This window comes from Thermothielavioides terrestris, chromosome 2, assembly GCF_000226115.1.
Source record: "Thermothielavioides terrestris NRRL 8126 chromosome 2, complete sequence".
In the NCBI taxonomy this organism is placed as follows: domain Eukaryota; kingdom Fungi; phylum Ascomycota; class Sordariomycetes; order Sordariales; family Chaetomiaceae; genus Thermothielavioides; species Thermothielavioides terrestris.
In genome coordinates this window covers 7,596,309-7,618,705 of record NC_016458.1, presented here as the reverse complement: position 1 = coordinate 7,618,705, position 22,397 = coordinate 7,596,309, and the positions used below count along the sequence as shown (strand labels likewise).

Genomic DNA, 22,397 nt, shown 5'->3' with positions numbered 1-22,397 from the left:
CACTCTCTTGCTCCCATTGCATTGATTCAGTCGTTTTACTACTGGAGTAGCTAGCCCAAAGAAAAGCTTCCAGGTAGGGGGTGTAGATCTGCTTCTGAACGTTCGTAGCACAGCAAGCTACTTGTCTGGTTCCACGATGCCACGGCTCTTCCGGCTTAAATTCTCCAACGAATTGCGTCAATGTCGATGCTTCAATTGGGCATCTCGAGCGAGCGATTGGGGTCGCAGTGATGCCGCCCCTTAAGAAACATAGATGCTCCCTACCTACCTTGTTAACCCTGTCTGTGCGTCGGATTGTTCATGAGCACGGATCCTGTTGTCTTGCGGAGCAATCAGGGGTAGAGGAATTACTCAGAGCATTGACAGGTCGCTGGGCATATTGGATCAAAAAGCGCTAGTTACCGCGTTTTTAATTCCAGCGTAGTGTGGTCGGCCCTATCAAGCAAGGGATAAATAGTCTTGCCCCTAAGGAGGTGCGGAGCGGTGCGGTAGATGAAGCTCCCCTCTACCACAGTACAACGAGCGCCGGGATCGGCTCCGTCAGGCCGGAATAACTCGCAGCGCGTTTACACTTACTCGCCAAGTCCACGCCGCAACGATCTTGCTCCAGCGAAGCAGCCCCGCCATCGGCGTTCCACATGCCTCGACCAGGGCGCCATGCGTGAACAGCAGGCCGTGGTCGGTCGCGCCTAATCGGGTCGTTCACTAGCGCTCTTACCTCCTGTTCGCTGCCTCGCTACGGCACATAGCCAGATAACTATCGGTGCAATTACACTGCCAAGCCATCCCTGTTGTTCCCCATGGTGGAGATGACGAGAAAGCAGAGGCAGCCCTGGGAGAGGGCGATCGGGGCGAGATGGCGTCCTCATTTTTTCACACACGGAAGGTGCGCCGCGGCTATGCCCAGAGCGTGATGGCGGGGTAGCAAGCGGGGCGGCGTGAGCGGTGACGGGGGTTCTTTCCTGCAGCAGCCTGCCCAGCCTCGCCTGTCGAACTAAGGTTGGTAACTGCCTTGTGGGGCCGGGTCCTGCCTGGCGCAGCGCATGTCAATCGAAAGGCGCGACCCACAATCAGCGCGCAGGTTCCCCGCGACCCTGGCAGTTTCTCACTGCGAGCCGTTAGCAACCCACGAATCCCTTGGAGGACGGCTGCTGAGGAAGTGGGAACTTGAAGTCCGTCATGCGACCAGAATGGAAAGTCCATGCGTGGCATTGGAGGAGTCGCTGAAATAAATCTGTTGCCCGCCTGTCTGGCCGGATCTGCTTACGTTGCCTTTGACATCGTCAGAGTCCAGAGTATCCCAAACTCCAAAGAGTCATCGTCGAGATACCGCCGTCGTCACTCAGACCCGGCGGTGCTGACCCCGTTCTGAGAGTTCCGTTCGGTGACACATTCGACAGAGACGCCACAAATTTCTCGTCGGCTCCTTCTCACCCTCGGGGACAGCCGGACAGTTCTTAGTAATGCGTTCTGGGCCCTCTCTGCGCGCCCTTTTGTCTGACAACTTGGCAGGACTCCCCAGCGACGCAGGGTGAGCCAGTCGCGCCTCCCAGCGACGACGCCCTTCGGCCCGCTCGCGCCCTGTCGTCCCCAGTCCCCAAGAGGCAAGATGGACGAGTTTGTCAACTGGGACCACGCCGACCCGGCACCGGCCTCCGGGGCCGAGATGCCCTCCCCCTCGCTGGCGCCGGCCGGCCTATCGCTGGATGACATGGATCTCGTGTTGGCAAACGTCGCAGGAGACGACCTCTCGTTCTGGGCTCTCCAGCACTTCGAGAACAACGTCTCGCCGTCCATGCCCTTCTCGGAGGAGATCCCCATGCCCACGGATCGCAGCACCAGGACATTCGAGGACCATCTGGAAACCCCTGAGACTCCCTGTGTGAACTGCCAGCTGGGTAGTTACCAGTGCAAGAAGATCCCGGAGGGTCAGTACAAGGGTTATTGTACGAGTTGCGTCGCCCTTCGGTGTGCATGCAGCTTCGGGCTTGATCCCGTGTTTCCTGCCAATCCCTGGCCGGTGATGGGAGACCATCCCGAGCTGTTGCGTGAGGACGCGCATTGCGAGACGCACGAATCCGCCTCCGCAACCGACCTGCCTGGGACGGCTTCTGCCCCTGAAAATGCGAGCGCCAACCCACCCGCCAAGGGAAAAGCTGGCGCGCGTTTCTCGAGGGAGTCCGTCAAGATTCTCAAGAACTGGCTGTCCACCCACAGCAAGCACCCCTATCCCAACGACGAGGAAAAGGAAATGCTCCAGAAGCAGACGGGACTCAGTAAGACGCAGATCACCAACTGGCTCGCCAATACCCGGCGCCGAAACAAGAACGCCGTCGGCCATCGGTCGACATCGCCTGGTGTACGAAGCTGGACAAATCCCATCGATATCCCGCAGAGACGCGGCACCCCCGCGTCGTTCGAACACATGAACCCGCTGCAGCGTTGGCAGGTGTCTCCACCGGAACACGAACCAGCGTCCGTGAAAGACATTGCCCGTGCCGTCAACGCCGCGCGTAGTCTCTCCTCAGGCCTCAACAGCCCCTATAGTGCCCACTTCACGGACGATGGCTCCGGAAGGTCGCTCTGTGATTCCAACATAAGCAGCGCCAATACCTCGCACTCGAGCGCGTCCGTCTACTCGTACGGCTCTCGGGGTTCCTTCGGCTCCGGAAGCTCGATTGCTCGGGGGCGAAGGCGGAGAAGAAGAAAGGCCTTGGGCACCACGCCGAACGCCCAGTCCGGCCCGCCCAAGACCTACCAGTGCACTTTCTGCACGGAAACGTTCAGAACGAAGCACGACTGGCAGAGGCATGAGAAATCGCTGCACTTGTCGCTCGAGCGGTGGGTCTGCTGCCCCAACGGTGCCCAGGCATTCAATCCCGAGAACGGCCAGATGTCATGCGTCTTTTGCGGCCACCCGAACCCGGACGAGGCGCACATCGACAGCCATAACTACTCGGCATGCCAGGAGCGTGCGGTCGGGGACCGCACCTTCTACCGGAAGGACCACCTGCGCCAACATCTGAAGCTGGTCCACAGCGCCAAGTTCGTTAGCTGGTCCATGGAGCAGTGGAAGGCGACGACGCCCGAGATCAGATCCCGCTGCGGGTTCTGCGGCGCCGTCATGGACACGTGGTCTATTCGCGTGGACCACCTCGCCGAGCATTTCAAGAAGGGCAAGTCCATGGCGGACTGGAAAGGTGACTGGGGTTTTGACGCCCCTGTGCTCGACATGGTCGAGAATTCGATCCCTCCCTGTATGTCGCTTCCCCTGACTGACCCTCCGATGATTTCCTGAACTCAGACACTGACGTGCATTCTGGTAGATCTTATTCACGACGAAAGAAATTCTCTGAATCCGTTTGAAGCCTCGCAGCCGTCAGTGGCCTCGGCCCGGAACGCCTTTGAGCTCATCAAGTCCGAGTTGACGGCCTACATTGACAACAAGCGCGACACGGAGGGAAAGGTGCCGACGGACGAAGAACTTCAGCGCGCCGCATGCGCTCTGATATATGACGCCGAAGCGCTCGCTTCCAAGTCCACCGTGGGCCCGACAGCGTCCTGGCTGCGTGACCTACTCTTCTCGTCCGAGGATGTGGCACAAGACGCGAGGTGGACGCGAGCCAATGGTGTCAATCGGTGGCAGCAGCAGCTCAAGATCAATGGCAAAGGCCATATTTTCGAGCACGACCCGATGGAGACGGAGCTCCAAGAGTTCGTCCAGGCTCGCCGTCTGCTCGGGTTGACTGCCCTGGACAGCGAGCTGCAAGCCAAGGCGTTGCTCATTATCCGCCGCATGGAAGGCTTGTCGGAGTACTCGTCGGAAGAGGTGGTACAGTTCCTGATCCGGCTCGTAAACGGGTCGACGAAGTGGCTTGCTGGCTTCCGTCAGAGGGCCCAGCTGCCGCGTTCGGAAGACATGGTGGACGAGGGCAGGCGGTCCAAGGACCCCAGCACCATCGACTCCACGATCCACAACCCAAGCCGACTGGAGTTCGAGTTAGCGGAATACGTGCGGGAACAGCGGGCTCTAGGTATCGAGCCGACCGACGCGGATCTCCAAACAAAATCCCGTCTCATCATTTACGAGTTCGACGACGGGTGGAATCAGACTGCCGCAGACGATCCGCTGTGGCTTGCGAGTTTCAAGCAGCGCCATGCAGCTGCAAACCCCCCTGCAGATGCCTTGCTTGATGCTGCTAGCTTGCCCGTCGCACCAGCTGACGGCGATGCCCGGGGTCTGCAGCAGCAGCAGGCCAACACGGCTTCGAACAGAAGCCGATCAGGCGGCTCGGCATCACCTATCAACTCCGGGGCCAGCAGATCCGGAGCATCAGGCACAGGCCCGTCGAGCTCGAAGGGCACTACTTACTACCTCAACGACGCGACTTGCTACGATCGCCTGACCCGTGAGCTCAAGAAATGGGTGGCCTCGACCATGTCCCCCAACAATCCGAACTGCCACGTCCCAAGCGACGAGGAACTCCAACACCAAGCCCGGTGGATCATCTACGAGGAGTGAGCCTTCCCAACCTTCTCCCCTCTTGCCCCCCCCCACCTACCCCTCCACTAACCGGCTACGCGCAGCGACGACCCCTGGAACCAAACTGCCGCTGACAACGCCGAATGGCTCCGCCGCTTCAAACGCGACGTGGGCCTGCTCACCGATCCCTCCCTGCCCGGCCTGCCCGCCACTATCTCCTGGAACCTTTCGCAGGGCGGCTCTGGCTTCTCGCCGCCCTACCTCTTTCCCAATCCGCTCAACCCTGCCCACGCGGCCCCGTTCCAGGCAAACAGCACCGACGACCTCGTCGCCGTCACCATGCGCGAGGGCGCCAAGCCGGTCACCGCCCACGGCGCCACCGCCAACCGCTTCTGCCAGGCCCTGACAACGCGCCACGATCCGCCGCCGAGCGTGTTCTGCTCGCGCGAGCTGGAGCGTGAGCTGTGCGAATTTGTCACCGCGCAGGTGGTTGCGCACGGACGCGCCGGGTTTCCGGACGACGAGGCCATCCGCGAACGAGCGAGGGCTTTCCTGGCCGGGCAGGGCGGTGCGGCTGCTCCCGCTACTGCTGTTGCTGGTGCTGGTGGTGATGGCGGTGGTGGTTATGCAGCCAGGACGCCGGCGGATGATCCGGTGTTGCTGGGTAAGTTCAAGGAGATGATGATGGTGCGGCTGGGCTTGAGCCAAGGTGGTTTTCCCGCTCTTAGCGGTCAGGCGGTTGCCGGCGCGACGGGAGGGATGGCACTGACGACGGGCCAGGGGCGGGAGCAGGGGCAGAGGCAGGGCGCGGCTGATCTGGATATGTCGGGCGTTGCCACCGCTGCTTTGGCCGGGGGCGAGCTAGATGATGCACTGCAGCAGATGGATTTTAACTTCGGGGATCTGGGGGATTTGATGGGCGTTGCGACGGGTGGTATGCCGATGGACCAACTTTGAGCGGCCGAGGAGGCAATGCGTGACGGGAAAAATGGGGTAAGTGGTGGCATGGCGGGATCTAGCTTCTGCTTTCCTTTAACGATCTGCCCGATCTTGGGTATGTGCGAAAACGAGGAAGCACAGGGCAGTAATGGGTGGGTTGTGTGGATGATGCGATCGAGTGATGTCTGAATGCTTTTGATACCTCAGCTACCTAAGGTTAATGGACTGCTGTAGACTCAACGAGCAGGAGATAGTCATTCAATAACAATCCACTCTCCAGCCGTTTGCTCGTTCGCTTTCCATCATCACCGTTGGCTTTACGCATCAACCAACCCCGAGACAGGGCCCGGAAAAGCAGCGTAGTTGGGCAGCAACAATTGACGCCTGAAGTTCCAACGAAGTCATACACACTGCCATTCGCTGGAGGTCGTTATCTTCTCTGATCGTGTTCCTGTGCCGGACAGGACGGCCTATCTTCAAAAGCATCATCGAGCCCCAAGATCGCGGGCCCGTCCCCGTCGCGAACTCGTCCCGTGAACAAACCCTCAGATAACCCCCGCTCGAAAACCAACGCCATAATTCCAGTGATATCTAGCGATCCGCAGACGCCAGCGCATATCCCCTTCCCCTTTCCCCCCAGCAATGCCCGCCACCCTGTTACAAACCCAAACGAAGATGCTAAGCCGGAGAGAAGAACCCGTAACCCGAAACAAACGCCGTGAAAGCCATCCCAGCATACACCAAACATGCAATGCCCAACACGCCGGGGGAACGAAAAGAAGAGAGAAACCAACGCCGTCGGTCCATAAAAAAAGGAGCACGACCCCGAGCCCGTCCGTATCATGGGGTATCACGATGCGCCGCCATATCCTGTCCCTTTGCCGATTCTCCCACTTTTCCCCCTCACCCGCCCCCTAGCAATCAATCAGTTTTGTTTCCTGGCTGAACACTGATCCAGGCGAATCCTCGAAAATCGGGACTCAGCAGCACCTGTTCCTGGCCCTGCCCCTCGCGCCACCACCCTGCTCCCACCCCTCGCCTGCTCCCTCGACAACCCCCCCAGCACCACCACCGCCGCCGCCGCCGCCAAGCACGGGCGAAAACCCGGGCGAAAACAACCAGCTGCGGCGATCCCGCCCGACGCGGAAACTGCCCCGCCCGTTCATCCCATCAAAGTACCCCGCCCCAGCACCCCCACCACCACCACCCGGCCCGGCGCCATAATAACCATAGCCACCGCCGCCGGCGCCGCCGGCGCCGTCCCCATCGCCGAGGCCCGCAAACCCGCCGCCAGGCGTCAGGCCGTCGCCGGGCCCTCCTCCCCCCCCTCCCACCGCCGACCCGGCGGCCGCGGCCTGCAGCGCGGCCTGCATCTTGCGGTTCTGCTCGACCAGCTTGCGGGTGACCACGCGGAAGACCTCCTCGACGCCCTCGCCCGACTCGGCCGAGATCTCGTGGCACGCGTCCCACCCGACCTCCTGGCCCCAGAAGCCCGACGAGCGCTTGCTGCTTGGGCTGCGCGGCTCGGCGGCTCCGGCCGTCGTCGTGTTGTTGGTGGTGGTGGCGCCTTGTAAGAGCAGCCAGTGTTGCGACGGGGGCGGTGGGGGGGAGGGATGTTGGTGTTGGTCGGCGGCGGCGGCGGCGGAGGAGGAGGAGGAGGGGAACGGGCCGCCGGCGGTGGGCGGCGGGGTGGAGCCCATGCCCGGGTTGAGGTTCTCGGCGACGTAGGCGATGCAGCGCTCGAAGGGCACCTCGCGGCGGGAGGGGTCGCGGGCGACGATGTCGGCCTTGGTGCCGACCACGTGCAGCACGATGTCAGGCGGCAGGTTGCGGCGCAGCTCGGTCAGCCAGATGCCCATCTCGGCGAACGACTGCGCGTCCGTGATGGAGTAGCACAGGATGCAGGCGTTGGCGCCGCGGTAGTACAGGCGCGAGATGGAGCGGAAGCGCTCCTGGCCGGCTGGGTTTTGGGGCGGGTTGATTAGTCTTGGCTGAGATTGGGAACGGATGAGAAGAGGAGGAGAAGGAGGGAGAAGGGGGGGGGGGGGGAAGGAGTACGGAAAGAAAGAAATTCAAGCTTACCCGTGTCCCAGATCTGCAGGCGCACCAACGTGTCCGTGTCGGTGTCGACCACGCGCTTGGTCAGGAAGCTTGCGCCAACGGTCGACGTGGTCTGCGAGGGGTTGAAGGAGCCCTTGCAGTAGCGCATCACCAGCGAGGTCTTGCCGACGCCCTGGGCGCCGAGCACAACGATTTTGGCCTCGAGTGACGACGACATGGTTGCTGATTGTTTTGGCTGCCGGTGCTCGTGATCGCGGCCAGTGCGCAAGGGGATCCTCGCGCACAAAAACGCATGAGCAAGCTGGCGCTGACTCGCGCTGGTAGCCTGGCCGTAACGATAGGTAATCGATGTTCTGGCGTGTGCCAGCTAGTGTAGCGTTACTTATCGGTCGGGTGGGTGCGATAACGGGTCTGGATTGGGGTCGCGATGCCGCAAATGAGATGGGGTTTCACCTCTGAGGCCTGCAGGGCGGGGATGCTGATCAGCTAGGGATGAGGCTGGCTTGTGACCGGCAAGGCGCGCTGCAGGCGCGCGGGAGGAGATTTGATTCGGCGGCTCGCAGTGCCGGTGGGTACCAACAAAGGGATCAGGGGGGCGCTGCCTGACGTCATGCCAAAGCAGCAAATACTCAGGCCTGAGGTAGACGTTAAAGAGGTCCCGCCAAGACTAATTTCGGCCAGTTATCGGCAATGTTTTTATAGCGTTTTTACGCAACCCCGATCGCCAAGGCGTTTACACTATCGCTAAGCAGTTAGTTCGCCGAGGGTATAGGGGGCGGCGCCAAACCCCCGTTGGTTAGGGTTTAGGTCAAGGATGGGATAAGGATTAAGGTTAAGATACGGGTTAACTTCATTTTCTTTTTTTTTTTTTGATTTGGTTGAGGTTTCGCGAAGTTGTTGCTACAAGTCTTTGCGATTCTTCGTTGTTGATGTTGCTCGAAGTCGTCGCGGCCCCGCTTACCCCGTGGCGATTGTAAATACTTGTAAGCGGCAGTCTCCGAAATTAGTCTTGGCGGGACCTCTTTAACGACGACCTACCCTGACGCCGACAGAAGCCCCCGAGATGTGGTGACGATCGTTAACCCGCGAATAAGCAGACCAATAAGGCAGGAGGAAGCAATTGGCTGCTCTCATGTCAACCAGGAAACGCTTGCGGCAGCCCTAATAACAATAGCACTCCAGTCATTGCGCAGATTTGTGACCTGTTTTTGTTCTTTGATTTCGAAGACGTGAAGAATAGTACGAAACCTCCAGATACAATATATGTTCGAGGGAGGGAGAGGGTAAAGCAACGAATGGCAGATAGCTAGCTGGCTGAGCAGACCTAACTTACTGACAACTCGCAAGTAACATTACAGCCTGCTTCCTCCCTCTCTCTACAACATGTATCCAAGAAAAGGGGTATTCCACATACCGCTCTTCATCTCAATCGTATATGCCCACAGATATCTAGATCCTATTCAAAAGTCGTTATAGCTTCGCCTTCTCCGCCTTCGCCGGCCGCTGCGCCGGGTTGACGAGCGGATCGTAGACCGCGTGGGCCAGGCTGTCCGCCGGCGGCGAGGCGTGGTTGAACAGGCTGCGGGCGTCGACCATGGAGGCGTTCAGCTCGGCGATGCTCCTGGCGCCGATCAGCCGCATGCCCATCTCCATCTCGTCCTTGAGCAGCTGCATGGCGCGCTCGACGCCGGCCTGGCCGTACGCCGACATGGCGTAGAGGAAGGGGCGGCCGATGCCGACGCCGCGCGCGCCCAGGCACAGCGCCTTGAGGATGTCAGTCGCGCGCCGCACGCCGCCGTCGACGTAGATCTCGATCTTGTCCTCGAGCCCCAGCTCGCGCAGCACCGGCATCGTCTCGGCCAGCACCTCGACGGCCGAGCGCGCGAAGTCGAGCTGCCGGCCGCCGTGGTTGGACAGCACGACGCCCTGGACGCCGGCCTCGACCGCCCTGACGACGTCCTCGACCCGCTGCACGCCCTTCAGCACGATCGGCATCTTGGTGATCGACCGGAACCAGGGGATGTCGTCCCAGCTCAGCGACGGGTCGATGAAGCTGCTGATGGCGCGCGCCGCGCCCTGCGACGTGTCGACCTTTTGGCCGCTCTGCACGTTGCTCCCTTGCTCGGTGAACTTGGTGCGCATGTCCTTCTCGCGGCGGCCCAGCTGCGGCGCGTCGACGGTGATGAAGAGGCCCTTGCAGCCGCGCCTCTCGGCGTGCTGCACGATGCGCTGCGTGATCGCCCGGTCCTTGTTCACGTACAGCTGCAGCCACTGGACCTGGCCGGGCGCCGCGGCGTCGACGATCTCGTCGAAGGCGCACGAGGCGAGCGTCGGGATCATCTGGATCACGTTGTGCTTGTGCGCCGCCCGGGTGAGCACGACCTCGCCCTCGACGTGGCCGAGCTTGCCGAGCGCTGTGGCGGTCACGTAGAAGGGGATGGAGCAGGGCGTGCCGAGCATGGTGGTGGAGAAGTCGACCTTTTCGACGTCGACCAGGATGCGTGGGCGGAACCAGATGCGATGGAATGCCGAGCGGTTTTCGCGCAAGGTCTGGGCGTGTTAGCAGAGTAGTGGGTAGGGTATCGCACATGACGGAGAGCGCCCTAAGCAAGACTCACGATCTCATCGTCGGCGGCACTCGAGTAGTAAGCCCATGCCGTCTTCTTCATGACTCGCCGCGCGACGGCCTCGAAGTCTAGGAGGTTGTAGCATTCCTCGAGAAGGGGCATCTCCTGAATGCGCTTCATCCGCTCCTTTTCTTCGGGCGACTCTTCCGTCTTCTCCTTCACCACCGTGCTCATGTCCACGGGGCCCAGGTGTTTGGATTTCGGAAGGTACTTTTCCAGGGTGTCGGGCGGGTGGATCGGCTCGAACTCCTCTGTTGCATCTTTGCCCTGCAAGCCGTCAGTCAATGCGACCATGGCAAGTTCGGCGAGGAGAGTCTGACGGCATATTTGAGGATGATCTTGGTCCCTCCGGGATGTTCTAAGCATCATCAGTCTCGTGGCCGCGTCAAGCAAGCGTCGGCATTGTGAATGGCGCTCACCTGGCAGGAATTCGGTGACATCGTATGCCCTCCCCTAGTGAAGCACCGTCAGTGTGACGCCGGTGCTCATTGCGAAGAGAACAGGCGTACATGGACAATAACCCAGCAGTCATCGGCCTTGTTGTGCTTGGCAACCTCGGCGCCTGTTAACGGCGCCATTGTACCTAGCTGTATGGCGGTCTACAACTCGGCGCCCTGGTTAGTGCGCGCAACAAAGACAATTTGGTCTCGGATTCTCCCTCAATTGGTAGAAAGCCGAGCAGTGATAATTCGAATTGATTGACTCGGTGGAAAACGTAATGAAACGTCAGGAAGTTGTAAGTTGTAAGTCGTGTAGAGCCAATGTAGAGACGTGAGGGAACAACCCGGTGCGTCAGGCGCTGCGAAGAAGAGTTTAAGATTAACCCATGCACATGGATGTTCATGAATAAGGAACATGGAAGCCGAGCTTTTTCCAATGGCGCCTCCCCCCCTTCGGAGGCTGTCGTCCCATGTGGGGTCGGATCGGTCAAGCCTGCGGGGAGAGATGGGGCGCGTCAGCCCCACAGCGGTCCCGGGGTCAGCCGATGGTCCGAGAAACGTCGGATTACCGAGGCCGAAAGCGTAACTCTTCCTGAAAATATAGGTAAATTTCAGAGTCTTGGCAGAAGACCCCCGAGCTTTGTCCTATCTGTCCTATCTCGGCCCTTATTACACCGAACTCGAACTAAACCTGACTTTTTTCTAAACTTCGAGAACTGCCTCTTCAGGTGAGAAATGATCCGAGTTCTTTCCCTGCCCTAGGCTTTCGCCACGGCAATCCCGCGGTTCTCTTAGCTTCAAGCTGGGGGAAGAAGTGTTGGCCGTTGCGAGCTCCAGCTTAGGTACTCGGGGCCGGGTCCTTGCTGTGACTTCGGCGATGTCGAGCACCACCCTCGGTCTGGTGGTAGCTACCTGAGTGACATGAGAAGGAAGAGCACAATGGATACCACGGGTGCTTTCACGGCGAAGAACCAAATAGTAGATAGAACACTTCGTTCCATCAAGAATACGTTGAATAGACTTCGCTAAACACGAAACTAGATTCAGATTACTTCAACTTTGTCCTAATTTGTCAGTTGTTCACTCTACTCATCTCTCAAATTCTAATTCCCTGCGCACGCTTCTGGCTGCACACTTCGGCGCAGATCTACCAGGACTCTCCTGCAGAGAAGCTCTACTTCCTCGACCCGGTCTGGTTCGACGAAGTGGTCTGCACAGAGATTCTTGATTAGCACCTGCCCATGCACTCTCCATCATCTCGGGCTGTCTCACCTCAGCAATCAACGCCCGTCCGACCTGGATCGTCTCGTCCGCGCTCCTCTGCCGCAGCCAAAACCTGGAATGCACTGTTAGCCGGCCCACCTCGCCAACACAAAGCAAAAGAGAAGAGAGAGCAAGGGGAAAAAAGAAAAGAAAAAAAGTAAGAAGAAAACAACAATAATAATAAAAGACAGATCAGAAAGGCAGAGACAGAGACAGAGACAGAGAGAGGGGGAGAGAGAGGGGGGGGGAGAGAGAGAGAGGGGGGGGGAGAGAGAGAGAGGGGGGGGGGGGGAGAGAGAGAGAAGGGGGGGGGGGGGGGGAGAGAGAGAGAGAGAGATATGAAAGAAAGAAGAATAGACCCAAACGCAAGGATAGGATAAACTCACAGCTGCTCCGGCCTGCCCTCGCCCGAAACCGAAAGCCGCCTGGCCTCCTCCTCCAGCGCCTCCCTCGTGATCTTCTCCTCCTCCGCGCCACCACCCACACCCGGCCCAGCAGCAGGCTCGGCGCTGACGCCGCGCTCCGCCATGCGGTCGAGCAGCCTCTTGCGCATGGCGAACCGCTCGGCCCGCTCCTTCTGCAGGCCGGGGCTGTCGAGCTGGCGGACCAGGCCCCGGACGACGAGCTGGACGACCAGGTAGACGTGCTCGGCGAACAAGATGGCCAGCAGCAGCGCCCAGGCGCGTATGTCCCAGGGCGAGCCGTCGGGCCCGCCGGTCTTGCCGCTGCTGCCGCTGATGCTGCTGTTGCTGTGAAAGAGGAAGACCAGGGCGGCGCTGGTGAGGCTGCCGAGCCACGAGAGGAAGCCGAGGGCGCCGAGCCAGGGCCCGATGGAGTCGGCGCGCCAGGGGATCGGCCGCTGGCAGTTGGCGGCGATCTTCATGGCGTCGGACCGCGCTTCGACCCAGTTGTTGACCAGGAAGGAGCAGGCGGTGAGCGGCCAGACGACCGAGAAGAGGGAGAGGTAGCCTGGTTGTTTTTTTGTGTGTTTGGTGAGTGAGTGAGCTGGTGGTTGTGCTGGATTTGAACATGGAAAAAAGAAGCATACCGAACTGGATCACCATCTCCCTATAGTCGATCGTGACGTCGTACTCATCCAGCTCGGCCTCGTCTCGCACCCTCTCGAGGAACTCGGCCTCTTCGGGCGAGTCTTTGGTGTGAACGGCCGTCTTCTCGGACAGGTCCGACTGCACCTTCTCGACCCTCTTGAACAGCTTGCGCTTCGCGTAGGGCACGATCACCTCGGTGGCAAAGTTGACGATCTGCGCCGTGACGGTGAAGTAGATGACCTGCTTGGTGAGCCTGTTGGGGTCAATCTGCCAGCTTTTGGTCGGCACGGGTTTCCCATCGGCGGTGAATCGCTGCGCTGTGAGCTGGAATACATCGAGGTAGGGCACGAGAAGCTTTCCAAAGGGCACGTAGACGAAGGCGGTCAGGAAGACGCCCAGATATGAGGTGATGAAGTTGATAACAAAGATTTTCCGGACAAAAGATGCCTGATGCGCTGGAGATATAGTCAGCAGCTGCGGTATCAAGCTCGACAAGTTACCGCCTACCATCGTGAGTCTCGTAGTTCTCCAACTCGGTCAGCTTCTCCGCCAGGCGAGTGAGCAGCGTCGTTAAGGTCGGGTTGAATATAGTCAGAAGGACGGTGGGCAAGAAGGTCTAGCACAGATTAGCATATGTTTTGTTGCCCCCTATCCCAAAAGTCGCAGCAGCTCACCAGGTACTGCTTGAACGGCCCGTTGTACACCTCGGTGATGAAGATCTCAATGGCAAAGCAGCCCGCAATCAGGCCGCCCAGGGCCACCACGCAGGCGGCGGCAAACGGCACCTGCAACAACTGCGTCGCCAGCCTCTTGACGGGCGAATACACCTTGACGATCTCGCCCGTCACGGGATCCACCGCCTCCCTCTCGAACCGGAACTGCGACCGCGGGTGCTGAATCCGACTGACGCCCCTCACGCCCCACTGCACCGCCAGGTCGACCTCCTTCATCTTCCAGTGCTCAAAGAACACGACGGACCACAGACAGTTGACCACGGCGTACAGCCACGAGAACGGGCCCAGGACCAGCCACGCGGCGAAGCCAAACGCGGCCGGGAACAGCAGGAAGGCGAAATACGACTTCAAAAACGCAAAGTAGAAGGCGACCCGCTCGCCGAACCGGTCGCGGATGCGGTCGATGTCGCCGTCGTCGAGGTAATACTTCCTGCTCCACTCGCCGATCCACTCCCTGTTGAACGCGCGGTCGTGCAGCGGGAAGACGCTCTGCACGAAGCGCCACTGGCCGCGGCGCGGCGTGACGCCGGCGCCGCCCTCGTTGCGCGGGCGCGTGATCAGCATGTAGGCCAGGCGCAGGCGCTCGGCCTGCGTGACGGGTTCGTTGCTGCCGTCGTCGGCGGGGTTCGCGGCGGGGGCGGCGGGGCGCACGCCATAGAGCCAGTCCTGCACGCGGGCGCGGTAGATCTGCGAGGTGAGGAGCCGGTCGGAGGCGAGCTTGACGAAGACGAGGAGGGAGGACGGCGGGGAGGAGGAGGCGGAGGGGCCCTGGTGTCGGCGGTGGAGGCGGCCTGGGCGGACCTCGGTTGCGAAGCCTACGGCGGAGAGGGCGGTGATGAGCTGGGCGAAGGAGGCCTCTGCCTCGGCGCTCTCTGGAGGGGACCGGGTTGGTTAGCTAGAGTTGCGGGTTGCGTTGAGGGAGACGTTAGGAGTCGAATGATGGAACACACACACACCCTTCGGCGGGATTGAGTAGTGGATCACATAGTCGACGCTGCAGGCACATCGCAAAATCAGTTAGCTTTTGAGGCAGGGCAACCAATGATCGACAAGAGGCTCAAACTCACTCGAAGTTAGACTGGGCTTGCTTGTCGCGGTCGACGACGCTGCGAGAGCCCGCCATGGCTGTGACCTGGCGGAGAGCCCGAGGTCAAAAGAAACTAAAACACAGAAACCTACCTCGCCGGGAAGTGCCAAAATATTCAAAGTAGAGGACACAGACGCATTGGGGTTGAGATAGGTACGGATATTTGGAAGGTGTTGCGGTGTTGAAGCTTTGGTCTGGCACAGCTTCCCAACGACGTCACTGAGTGCTCAATGTTACCTTGGACGAACTTGGAAAGCAGCAGGCAGGGTTTGGGCCGTTCCCAACAGCGCGGAACCGAGCGGCCCAGTCGGAAGAATTTCCGCGCATAACTAATTTCCGAGCTTGTGTCTTAAGGTTAGGGTTACGGTGATCTGCTCGGTGTGCTCGGTGCTCGGTGCCCGGTGATGGGTGCGACTTAATTGCCTTTTTAGCCCCTATTCTGCTCCTATTCTCGAGCCCACAACCAGGTGGTTCGGGCAGAGAACCCACCGGCGGGGTTCTCCTCCGCGCGGATTGCACGTCGCATGCATCTGCCTTCGGTCGCCGACAACCGGCCGTCACCCCGCAGCGGTGGATTCAAGCCGGCTGCTTGCTCCCTTCTGACCCAGCTTTTGCTGAAAAAAATGGACTTGTTAGTGTAGAGAAGCCCAGCCGTGATCGAAGTGTCAACAATCAACAATAACCGGGAAGTTGCCGACGGTAAGGAGATCAACCGGGAGAAGGAGAAAAAAAAAAAAGGGGGAAAAAGGGAAAAAGAAAAAAAAGAAAAACAAGGAAAAAAGAAGAAGAGAGAAAGACGGCAAATCCACCCTCATGGACTCGCAGCAATTCCGAGAGGCCGCCACGGCCACCATTGATGAAAGTACGCCGCCCGAGAGTTAGACACCCATTGGAAACTCTCCGGCGGCCGCTGACATGAAACGGGCCGCCAGTCATCACCTACTTCGACACCCTCGGCTCGCGCGGCGTCGTGTCGGCCGTCGAGCCGGGCTACCTGCGCAAGCTGCTCCCGGCCGAGGCGCCGCAGGACGGCGAGCCGTGGGCCGACATCCAGAAGGACATCGAGGCCAAAATCATGCCAGGCATCACCCACTGGTAAGTTCTTAATCCCTCTCCTCCCTCTCCCCTCCCTTTGGCCAGCATCCACTCACTCACCCTTCCCCCCCTCTGCTTCCCTTCACCAGGTCGCACCCGGGCTTCCACGCCTTCTTCCCCTGCGCGACGTCCTACCCGTCCATCCTGGGCGAGCTGTACAGCGCGGCGCTCTCGGGCGCCTGCTTCAACTGGATCTGCTCGCCCGCCGTGACCGAGCTGGAGACGGTCGTGCTGGACTGGCTGGCCAAGCTGCTCGGCCTGCCGGCCTGCTTCCTCTCGACCGGCCCGACCCGCGGCGGCGGCGTCATCCAGGGCTCCGCCAGCGAGGCCATCCTGACCGCCATGGTCGCCGCGCGTGACAAGTATCTGCGCGAGACCCTGCCTTTTCCTTATCCTCTTCCCAGCAGCACATCCTCCCCCGCAACCGACTCGTCCGACACCGACACCGAAACCGCGAACGCCCGCGAGGAGGCCATCGCCCGCAAGCGCGCGCGCATGGTCGCGCTGGGCACGACGCTGACGCACTCGAGCGCGCGCAAGGCGGCGCAGATCCTGGGCGTGCGGTTCCGCGCGGTGCGCGTCTCTGCGCGCGACGGCTACGCGCTGACCGCCCCCGCGCTGGCCGCCGCCCTGGCCGAGTGCCGCGCCCAGGGGCTCGAGCCCTTCTTCCTGGCGGCCACGCTCGGCACGACCGACGTGTGCTCGGTGGACGACTTTGCGGGCGTCGCGGAGGCGCTGGATGCCGACTACGAGGCTGCTGCTGCTGCTGGGGTTGTTTTTTCGGGTGGTGGGGATGGGTTCGGTGGTCGTCATGGTGATGGTGATGGTGCTGGCGATGGGCAGAGGACTACTACTAATAATGGCTGTGCTGCGGTCGCGGGAGCGCAAGGACAGAGCCGGCCCGGCGAGGTGTGGGTGCACGTGGACGCGGCGTACGCCGGCGCCGCGCTGGTGTGTCCCGAGGTGCAGGCGCGCGTGCGGATCGGGCTGATCGAGCGGTTCCACAGCTTCGACATGAACATGCACAAGTGGCTGCTGGTCAACTTCGACGCGTCGTGCTTCTTCGTCCGCGACCGGGACTGGCTGGTGCGCGCGCTCGGCGTCAACCAGGCCGTGTACGGCAACAAGGCGTCCGACGGCGGCCTCGTGACCGACTACCGCGAGTGGCAGATCCCCCTGGGCCGGCGCTTCCGGAGCCTGAAGATCTGGTTCGTGCTGCGGTCGTACGGCGTGAAGGGCCTGCAGGAGTACATCCGGCGGACGATCGCGCTGGGCGAGCAGTTTGCCGCGTCGCTGCGGGCCCGGGAGGACCTGTTTGAGATTGTGGCCGGGCCGAGCTTCGCGCTGACCGTCTTCCGCTTGGCGGCGCGGTCCGAGGGCGAGACGCTGGAGGAGAGGAATGCGCTGACCCGGGCGCTGTATGAGAAGGTGAACGCCACGGGCAAGATCTGGCTGACGAGCACCGTGCTGGACGGACGCTTCGCCATCCGGCTGATGACGGGCGTAAGGACGACAGAGCGGGAGCATGTCGAGGCGGCGGTCAAGACCTTGGTGGAGGTTGCTGAGGAGGTGATGAAGGGGTGACAGCTGCCACATGGTTTGTGTATATGTAGACCATAGACTGCCGATACCCCGGCATCAGTATGTATGTGATGCTCTATCCGTCATGTCTCTTCCGCCCAGGACGGGCTAACCGCCTGCGACCAATGGTTCGTGTTCAAGACACAATGTACAATGCCAATGCTACCATCTATTGATCCCACCGCCAGCACGCACACATGTATGTACACAACCCCTAGTTGTCAACCAAACTAAATACTCGCTCTCCGCGGCGCCATGGTCCGCCGCAGCGCCTTCTTCCCCTCCGTCTCCTCCGCCAGCGGCAGCATGCCCTTCTCCTTCAGCTTTCCCAAGAACTCCTGCCCGTACGCGTAGCCGACCGCGTAGATCTCGGTAAACTTGCCGAAGTCCAACGTCCCGTACTCGTCGATCGGCGGGCGCATGTAGATGCACCCGGGCATCGTCTTGGCCCGCTCCAGCGCGTCGACGCTCGAGACGTACGCCAGGCGCGCCTGGATCTCGGCCAGCGTCGGCGGGTTCGGCACCGACGAGAAGGGGTTCCACCGGTTGAAGAAGGCCCACACGCCCGACAGCGAGTCGCCAAAGCTCTGCGGAGTGTCGTCGTCGAGCGCGCCCACGTCGATGGCGAAGATGACGTCGCACCCGAGCGACTTCATGTGCGACACGGTCAGGTTGTCGATGTAGCCGCCGTCGAGCAGCATGCTGCCCTCGTCGCAGAGCGGCGGCAGCAGGCCCGCGAGCGACATGGACGCCCGCACGTACCGCCACGCGTACCCGCTCGTGTGGAACTCGGCCCGGCTCTTGGAGATGTTGGTCGTGTTGCAGTAGTAGTCGAGCCAGAAGTCCTCGATCTGTGTGTCGCCGAACGCCTTGAAGATGCCGCGGTTGAACTCGTGGCCCGTCGTGTACGACGCCGACGGGTACGTCAGGTCGAGCGCGAACCGCCACATGCTGGACATGCGCCCCGCGAACTTCTTGGCCGCGTGCACGATGGGCATGAAGTCGGCATGTCGCGCGTACAGGGCCCCGATGAAGGCGCCGATCGACGTGCCCCCGACCAGGTCGACCGGGATGCCCGCTTCCTGCATGGCGCGGATGATGCCGATGTGCGCGATGCCCCTCGCTCCGCCGCCGCCCAGCACCAGGCCGACCGACTTGCCACAGAGGCGCCGTGCGAGCCGGTGGAAATCCCCCTTGAACGGCGCATCCGGCGAGTAGAACGGGCTGGCGCGCGCCTTTCTAGACGTGTACTTCTGGATCTCGGCCTGGATGATCTGCACCCGTTCCCTCAACGTCGGGCCTCCCGGCTTCGCAGGCGGATGGATCGGCACCACGTTGGGGCTGTATGTCATCTGCACGTGGAAGTGGCCGCCGTTGATCCACACGCGGTTCTTGAGCCACTTCCTCGTCAGGCCGGGGGTCGAGTAGCGTTCCTCGTGCAGCAGAACGAGGATCTTCCTCGCCGTCGACTTCATGCCGAGCATGAACCGCTCATATTCTCCAATCTCAGGCGAGCCATCGGCCAAGCCGACCAGAAGGACGCAGTCTGCCTGGGCGATGCAGGTCTGCGTCCACGGGGCGTTGACGTTCGTGTCTGCCGAAGGAAGGTCAACATCTAGGTCCGACAACTGACAAGGATGGGGGGAGGGAACCTACCAGCCACATAAATAACAAGACCGTACTTCTCCTCCAGATCCGCCAGGTAGTGCGACAACTTGAGCTTGCCCATTCTGTTAAATGCGTGCTTGCCAAGATGGTTCAACACTGCCGCGCTGTTCAGCGACGTGGCGCCGTTGGGAGCCCCGACCTCGGTCAGCGCGTTCAGCAGCCTATTGCCAAACTCGACGACCGGAACACCGCTCGAGACCGGCAGCACGGCCACGGTCCGCAGGTTGAGCGTGGTGGAGCTCTTGTTGACCGAGCTCCTCCCAGACGGGTCCTTGGTTCCCAAAACGGTCGAAGGGTCGTCCATGAGTGCCCTCATCCGGGATGCGATGATCTTGGAAATCTTGATCGTGATATTGGGATGCTCCTGCGCGAGACTGTTGAAGAGCGTACGTGGAAACTTGACGAGTTCCGTGTCTCGGATCGCGTGCAGCGTGCCGGAGCGCGAAGACTCGGTCAGCACTTCCAGCTCTCCAATGCTCTCCCCCTGTCCGAACTCCGCCTTGACGTTCATCCCGCCATCCTTCCGGTCTTCAACAAGCCTTAGGCGCCCATTCAGGACGATATAGATGGCCTCGCTTTCGTCGCCCTCGTGGAATATGACCTGGCCGGCATTCACTTGCAGCCACTCGAGGGCAAAATCGATGTGCAGGATCAGACGCGGCAGCAAGTTTGTGAGCCGCTTTGCCATGGTCAGGAGCACAATGGGATACCGGTCGACAATCCTCTCGATGGAGGCCAGCGGAAGGAAGCCGACGTAGACGTCCGTCTTGGCCACGACCTCGATGAAGGACCTGGACGACGAGATCGTGCCGACATACCCAGCGAGCCCACCCGGCTTGATCAGGGCCACGCTCCGGCGGTAAGGCTTGGGCGTTTTCTCCGTGTCGCGAAGCTCGTTGCCCGTGCGCATTGTCCTCGCCACCCGCTGCGGGTTGCATAGCGACTCGACGGTATCCATCGCATGCAGAGACCTCCTGCCCGTAGCGTGGACGACATCGGACGACGATACCTCCTCCTGAGTGCAAATATCTAGAAAACCGTCGACCACGTAGTAGAGCCCTGGGTTTCTCTCGCCTTGTTCCACCAACACGGACCCTTTGGGGAAAAAAACGATCTCCATCTCGTCCCGTATCTCCTGTGCAAGCACGTGGGGATTCGGTGACGGCGGGGCGGACGGTCCGGCAGAGGTCATGGACTCCGAGTCACCGTCAGCCGATGCTTCGAACCCGTCCATGAACCCAAATGCGTGGGTCGTGAAGACCGCCTTTTGCCGCCGTTGGTCGAAGGATACTAGCCGCGGAGAGGCCTGCGCCGAGTCCGCATCCCTATTCGAGCCGCCACTGCCGGTTAACCCGATGGCCTTGAACATACATTCCAGGATCGACTCGCGAAACAAGTTGTCCTCGTCGAGCGTGTCTCGCTTGTCCAGCGAAAGATGTACGTTCCTCTGGGTCGCGAAGGGATTGAAGGTGCGCTGCGCCAGAGGAGATGAGGCGTCTCCCCGCAAATCGAGGTGCGGAGACGGCCCGTCGATAAAAGCCACGCTCTGGGGGCGGTTGCCTGCGCTCCTTGACTGCTGCAGGTGCCTGACGAGATCGCCAGCACTCGCAGTGCTCATGGACGGGCTGCCGGTCATGGATAGTTGGCGTTGCTTGGAAAAAGCTTGCAGGGCTGCCTCCTTCCGGAGCGTCGCCGTTGAGCGGCGGCGGCGGCCAGCACGGGCGTTGTGGAGAGCGATCCCCTTGCTGACATCCTCCTCCCCGATCCTCTCCCTTTCGCGTTTGAACTTCTCTTTCAGCCTGTCAAGGGCATCCCCTCGGAGATGGTTTGGGAGCTGCTGTGTCGTGTACTTCAGCATCTGGCGTTCTAACTGGACCACCTCGCAGGTCAAGCCTAGGTAGTTGTACGCCGTAGCAAGGGTAACTCTCTGAAACCTCGACAAAATGACTTGAACGATGTGCGCCGTAGCCTTGGGGTATATCTTTATCAGCCGCCTGAAGGCGCTGGCAGGAATGATGGCTACGGTCGTGTCCACGGTTGCCCTCGCGATGATGTCCGGATGAGCAGAGGTGGTGCTGTTCCGCTTGGGTAGGGGCCCTTGAGACCGGGAAAAGCCATTTCCGTCGAGCGAGATAGGGGGCACACGAGGCAGGTCGCGGTCGGCACTGGCGGGCGCGAGATGTTCGGGGAGGTTCTCAGCGGAGCCGTCAAGTTGAGGGGTGCCGGGTAGGGAGTGCGACGCAACACGCGACTTCCTGAAGTCGGCGCTCGCAGGGTAGCTTGGAAAGAGGGTGCTGTGAGCGGCTGTCCCACTCTCGGAGCTATCATCGTCGGCCTGCCGCAACGCGACGTCCTCGGTAAAGAGCGACATGATGGAAAACAAGGACGACATGGGCGCGCCATTGCGAACCTCAGTCAGGAGCTGGTACCGTTGCTGTCCGGGGTGGTCGTGCTCATCGTCGCTCGAGGGCGTCTCGCCGGCAGGGCCGACAAGGGGGCTGTTGGCAACGAAGCGCCGGTTATAGCTGGACGACTTCACAAAGATCTCGACCAGCCCATCGACGACCAGACAAAACCCCTTCTCCTCCTCGAGGTTGAAGGTTTCGCCGGCGATGAGCTTCCGGGTCTGCATGCTGCGGGTCAACTCGTGGAAGACGGACCGCTCAAGATAGCCAAAGATCTTGATGGCGCTCAGGAACTCGTCAAAGTAGTTGGACAAGCCGGGCTTGATGCCCTCTTCGTGCGTGTCGGGGAAGAGATCGACCTCGGGCTCCTTGCGCTGCGGCTCGGGTGGGAGGCGGGAGTACATGTTGAGGTAACGATACCGGACTACCCAGCTGATGGCAGCTATCATGGCTGCCAGGATGAGCATGCTGGAAGAAGTTAGAGAGATAGTGTACGCTGATGTGCCCACATCCTGAACTTACAGCGTGGTAGCGTTCATGGTGACCGTCAGGCTCGTCGAGAAGAGAGTGTAGAGCAGGGTCGGGATGGAGATGGTGGCCAGTTTGATTGAATAGTACAGCACAGTCGAGACGAGCTGCAGGATCCAGAGCACGATCCGGGCAAAGAGGCCCAGCCACGACGACGAGCCGTGGGCATTTGCGACGTCGCTGGCTGCAGCCACGGCCGACGAGAGCCGGTTCGGGTGGCTGTCTACGGCACCCATCACCGTGACCGCCGTCGTCACTCTCGAGACGGCGGTAGAGTTGGCTACATCCATCTTGCAAGCTCAAGCGGGGCGCGAGGGAGGTCGGTCGGTATCGGTAGATAAGGCCGAGGGAAGCATGATCGGCCTCCTCGGTTTCTTCTGTTTTCCTTTCGGCCTCGGGGCTTCTTCGACGTTCCCTCCCTGCGCCGTGCGCAAACA

General features: G+C 60.8%; 6 protein-coding genes across 6 annotated transcripts; 2 read left to right on the top strand and 4 right to left on the bottom strand.

The window, feature by feature from the left end:
* Positions 1-1,344: 1,344 nt before the first annotated feature.
* Positions 1,345-5,725, top strand: THITE_2115555 (uncharacterized protein). The gene is made up of 5 exons (XM_003653239.1): positions 1,345-1,460; positions 1,595-3,257; positions 3,327-4,518; positions 4,588-5,192; positions 5,264-5,725. The coding sequence occupies exons 2-5, from the start codon at positions 1,610-1,612 to the stop codon at positions 5,296-5,298; spliced, it is 3,480 nt and encodes a 1,159-aa protein (XP_003653287.1). The 5' UTR covers positions 1,345-1,460; positions 1,595-1,609; the 3' UTR covers positions 5,299-5,725.
* Positions 5,726-7,096: 1,371 nt separating this feature from the next.
* On the bottom strand, positions 7,097-7,742 carry THITE_16250 (uncharacterized protein; the record flags this gene model as incomplete). Its single annotated transcript, XM_003653238.1, has 2 exons — positions 7,097-7,382; positions 7,505-7,742. Coding segments are annotated over 2 exons (524 nt in total), but the record flags the coding sequence as incomplete, so codon positions are not given.
* Positions 7,743-8,834: 1,092 nt separating this feature from the next.
* Positions 8,835-10,817, bottom strand: THITE_2115551 (uncharacterized protein). Its single transcript, XM_003653237.1, has 5 exons — positions 10,620-10,817; positions 10,530-10,563; positions 10,431-10,468; positions 10,102-10,377; positions 8,835-10,033 (listed from the first exon to the last, which is right to left on the bottom strand). The coding sequence occupies exons 1-5, from the start codon at positions 10,686-10,688 to the stop codon at positions 8,954-8,956; spliced, it is 1,497 nt and encodes a 498-aa protein (XP_003653285.1). The 5' UTR covers positions 10,689-10,817; the 3' UTR covers positions 8,835-8,953.
* Positions 10,818-11,724: 907 nt separating this feature from the next.
* Positions 11,725-14,719, bottom strand: THITE_132564 (uncharacterized protein; the record flags this gene model as incomplete). The annotated part of the gene is made up of 8 exons (XM_003653236.1): positions 11,725-11,760; positions 11,823-11,886; positions 12,200-12,782; positions 12,862-13,317; positions 13,370-13,478; positions 13,537-14,466; positions 14,551-14,590; positions 14,664-14,719. The coding sequence occupies 8 exons, from the start codon at positions 14,717-14,719 to the stop codon at positions 11,725-11,727; spliced, it is 2,274 nt and encodes a 757-aa protein (XP_003653284.1).
* A 363-nt stretch (positions 14,720-15,082) lies between these two features.
* THITE_2115545 (uncharacterized protein) lies at positions 15,083-17,580 on the top strand. Its single transcript, XM_003653235.1, has 3 exons — positions 15,083-15,545; positions 15,616-15,778; positions 15,868-17,580. The coding sequence occupies exons 1-3, from the start codon at positions 15,497-15,499 to the stop codon at positions 17,360-17,362; spliced, it is 1,707 nt and encodes a 568-aa protein (XP_003653283.1). The 5' UTR covers positions 15,083-15,496; the 3' UTR covers positions 17,363-17,580.
* Positions 17,482-22,350, bottom strand: THITE_2115543 (uncharacterized protein). Its single transcript, XM_003653234.1, has 3 exons — positions 21,955-22,350; positions 19,016-21,900; positions 17,482-18,953 (listed from the first exon to the last, which is right to left on the bottom strand). The coding sequence occupies exons 1-3, from the start codon at positions 22,248-22,250 to the stop codon at positions 17,590-17,592; spliced, it is 4,545 nt and encodes a 1,514-aa protein (XP_003653282.1). The 5' UTR covers positions 22,251-22,350; the 3' UTR covers positions 17,482-17,589.
* Between the last annotated feature and the right edge of the window lie 47 nt (positions 22,351-22,397).

Bases quoted from the DNA above. Each gene is read 5' to 3' on its own strand.
- THITE_2115543 (XM_003653234.1), bottom strand. From the start codon at position 22,250: ATGGATGTAGCCAACTCTACCGCCGTCTCGAGAGTGACGACGGCGGTC. The intron at 21,901-21,954 runs GTAAGTTCAGGA...AACTTCTTCCAG, and splicing joins ACCATGAACGCTACCACGCT to CATGCTCATCCTGGCAGCCA. The intron at 18,954-19,015 runs GTAGGTTCCCTC...TTCCTTCGGCAG, and splicing joins TCTTGTTATTTATGTGGCTG to ACACGAACGTCAACGCCCCG.
- THITE_2115555 (XM_003653239.1), top strand. From the start codon at position 1,610: ATGGACGAGTTTGTCAACTGGGACCACGCCGACCCGGCACCGGCCTCC. The intron at 3,258-3,326 runs GTATGTCGCTTC...GCATTCTGGTAG, and splicing joins CGAGAATTCGATCCCTCCCT to ATCTTATTCACGACGAAAGA. The intron at 4,519-4,587 runs GTGAGCCTTCCC...GGCTACGCGCAG, and splicing joins CGGTGGATCATCTACGAGGA to CGACGACCCCTGGAACCAAA.
- THITE_2115545 (XM_003653235.1), top strand. From the start codon at position 15,497: ATGGACTCGCAGCAATTCCGAGAGGCCGCCACGGCCACCATTGATGAA. The intron at 15,546-15,615 runs GTACGCCGCCCG...ACGGGCCGCCAG, and splicing joins CACGGCCACCATTGATGAAA to TCATCACCTACTTCGACACC. The intron at 15,779-15,867 runs GTAAGTTCTTAA...TCCCTTCACCAG, and splicing joins ATGCCAGGCATCACCCACTG to GTCGCACCCGGGCTTCCACG.
- THITE_2115551 (XM_003653237.1), bottom strand. From the start codon at position 10,688: ATGGCGCCGTTAACAGGCGCCGAGGTTGCCAAGCACAACAAGGCCGAT. The intron at 10,378-10,430 runs GTCAGACTCTCC...GACGGCTTGCAG, and splicing joins AGATCATCCTCAAATATGCC to GGCAAAGATGCAACAGAGGA. The intron at 10,034-10,101 runs GTGAGTCTTGCT...TAACACGCCCAG, and splicing joins GTGCCGCCGACGATGAGATC to ACCTTGCGCGAAAACCGCTC.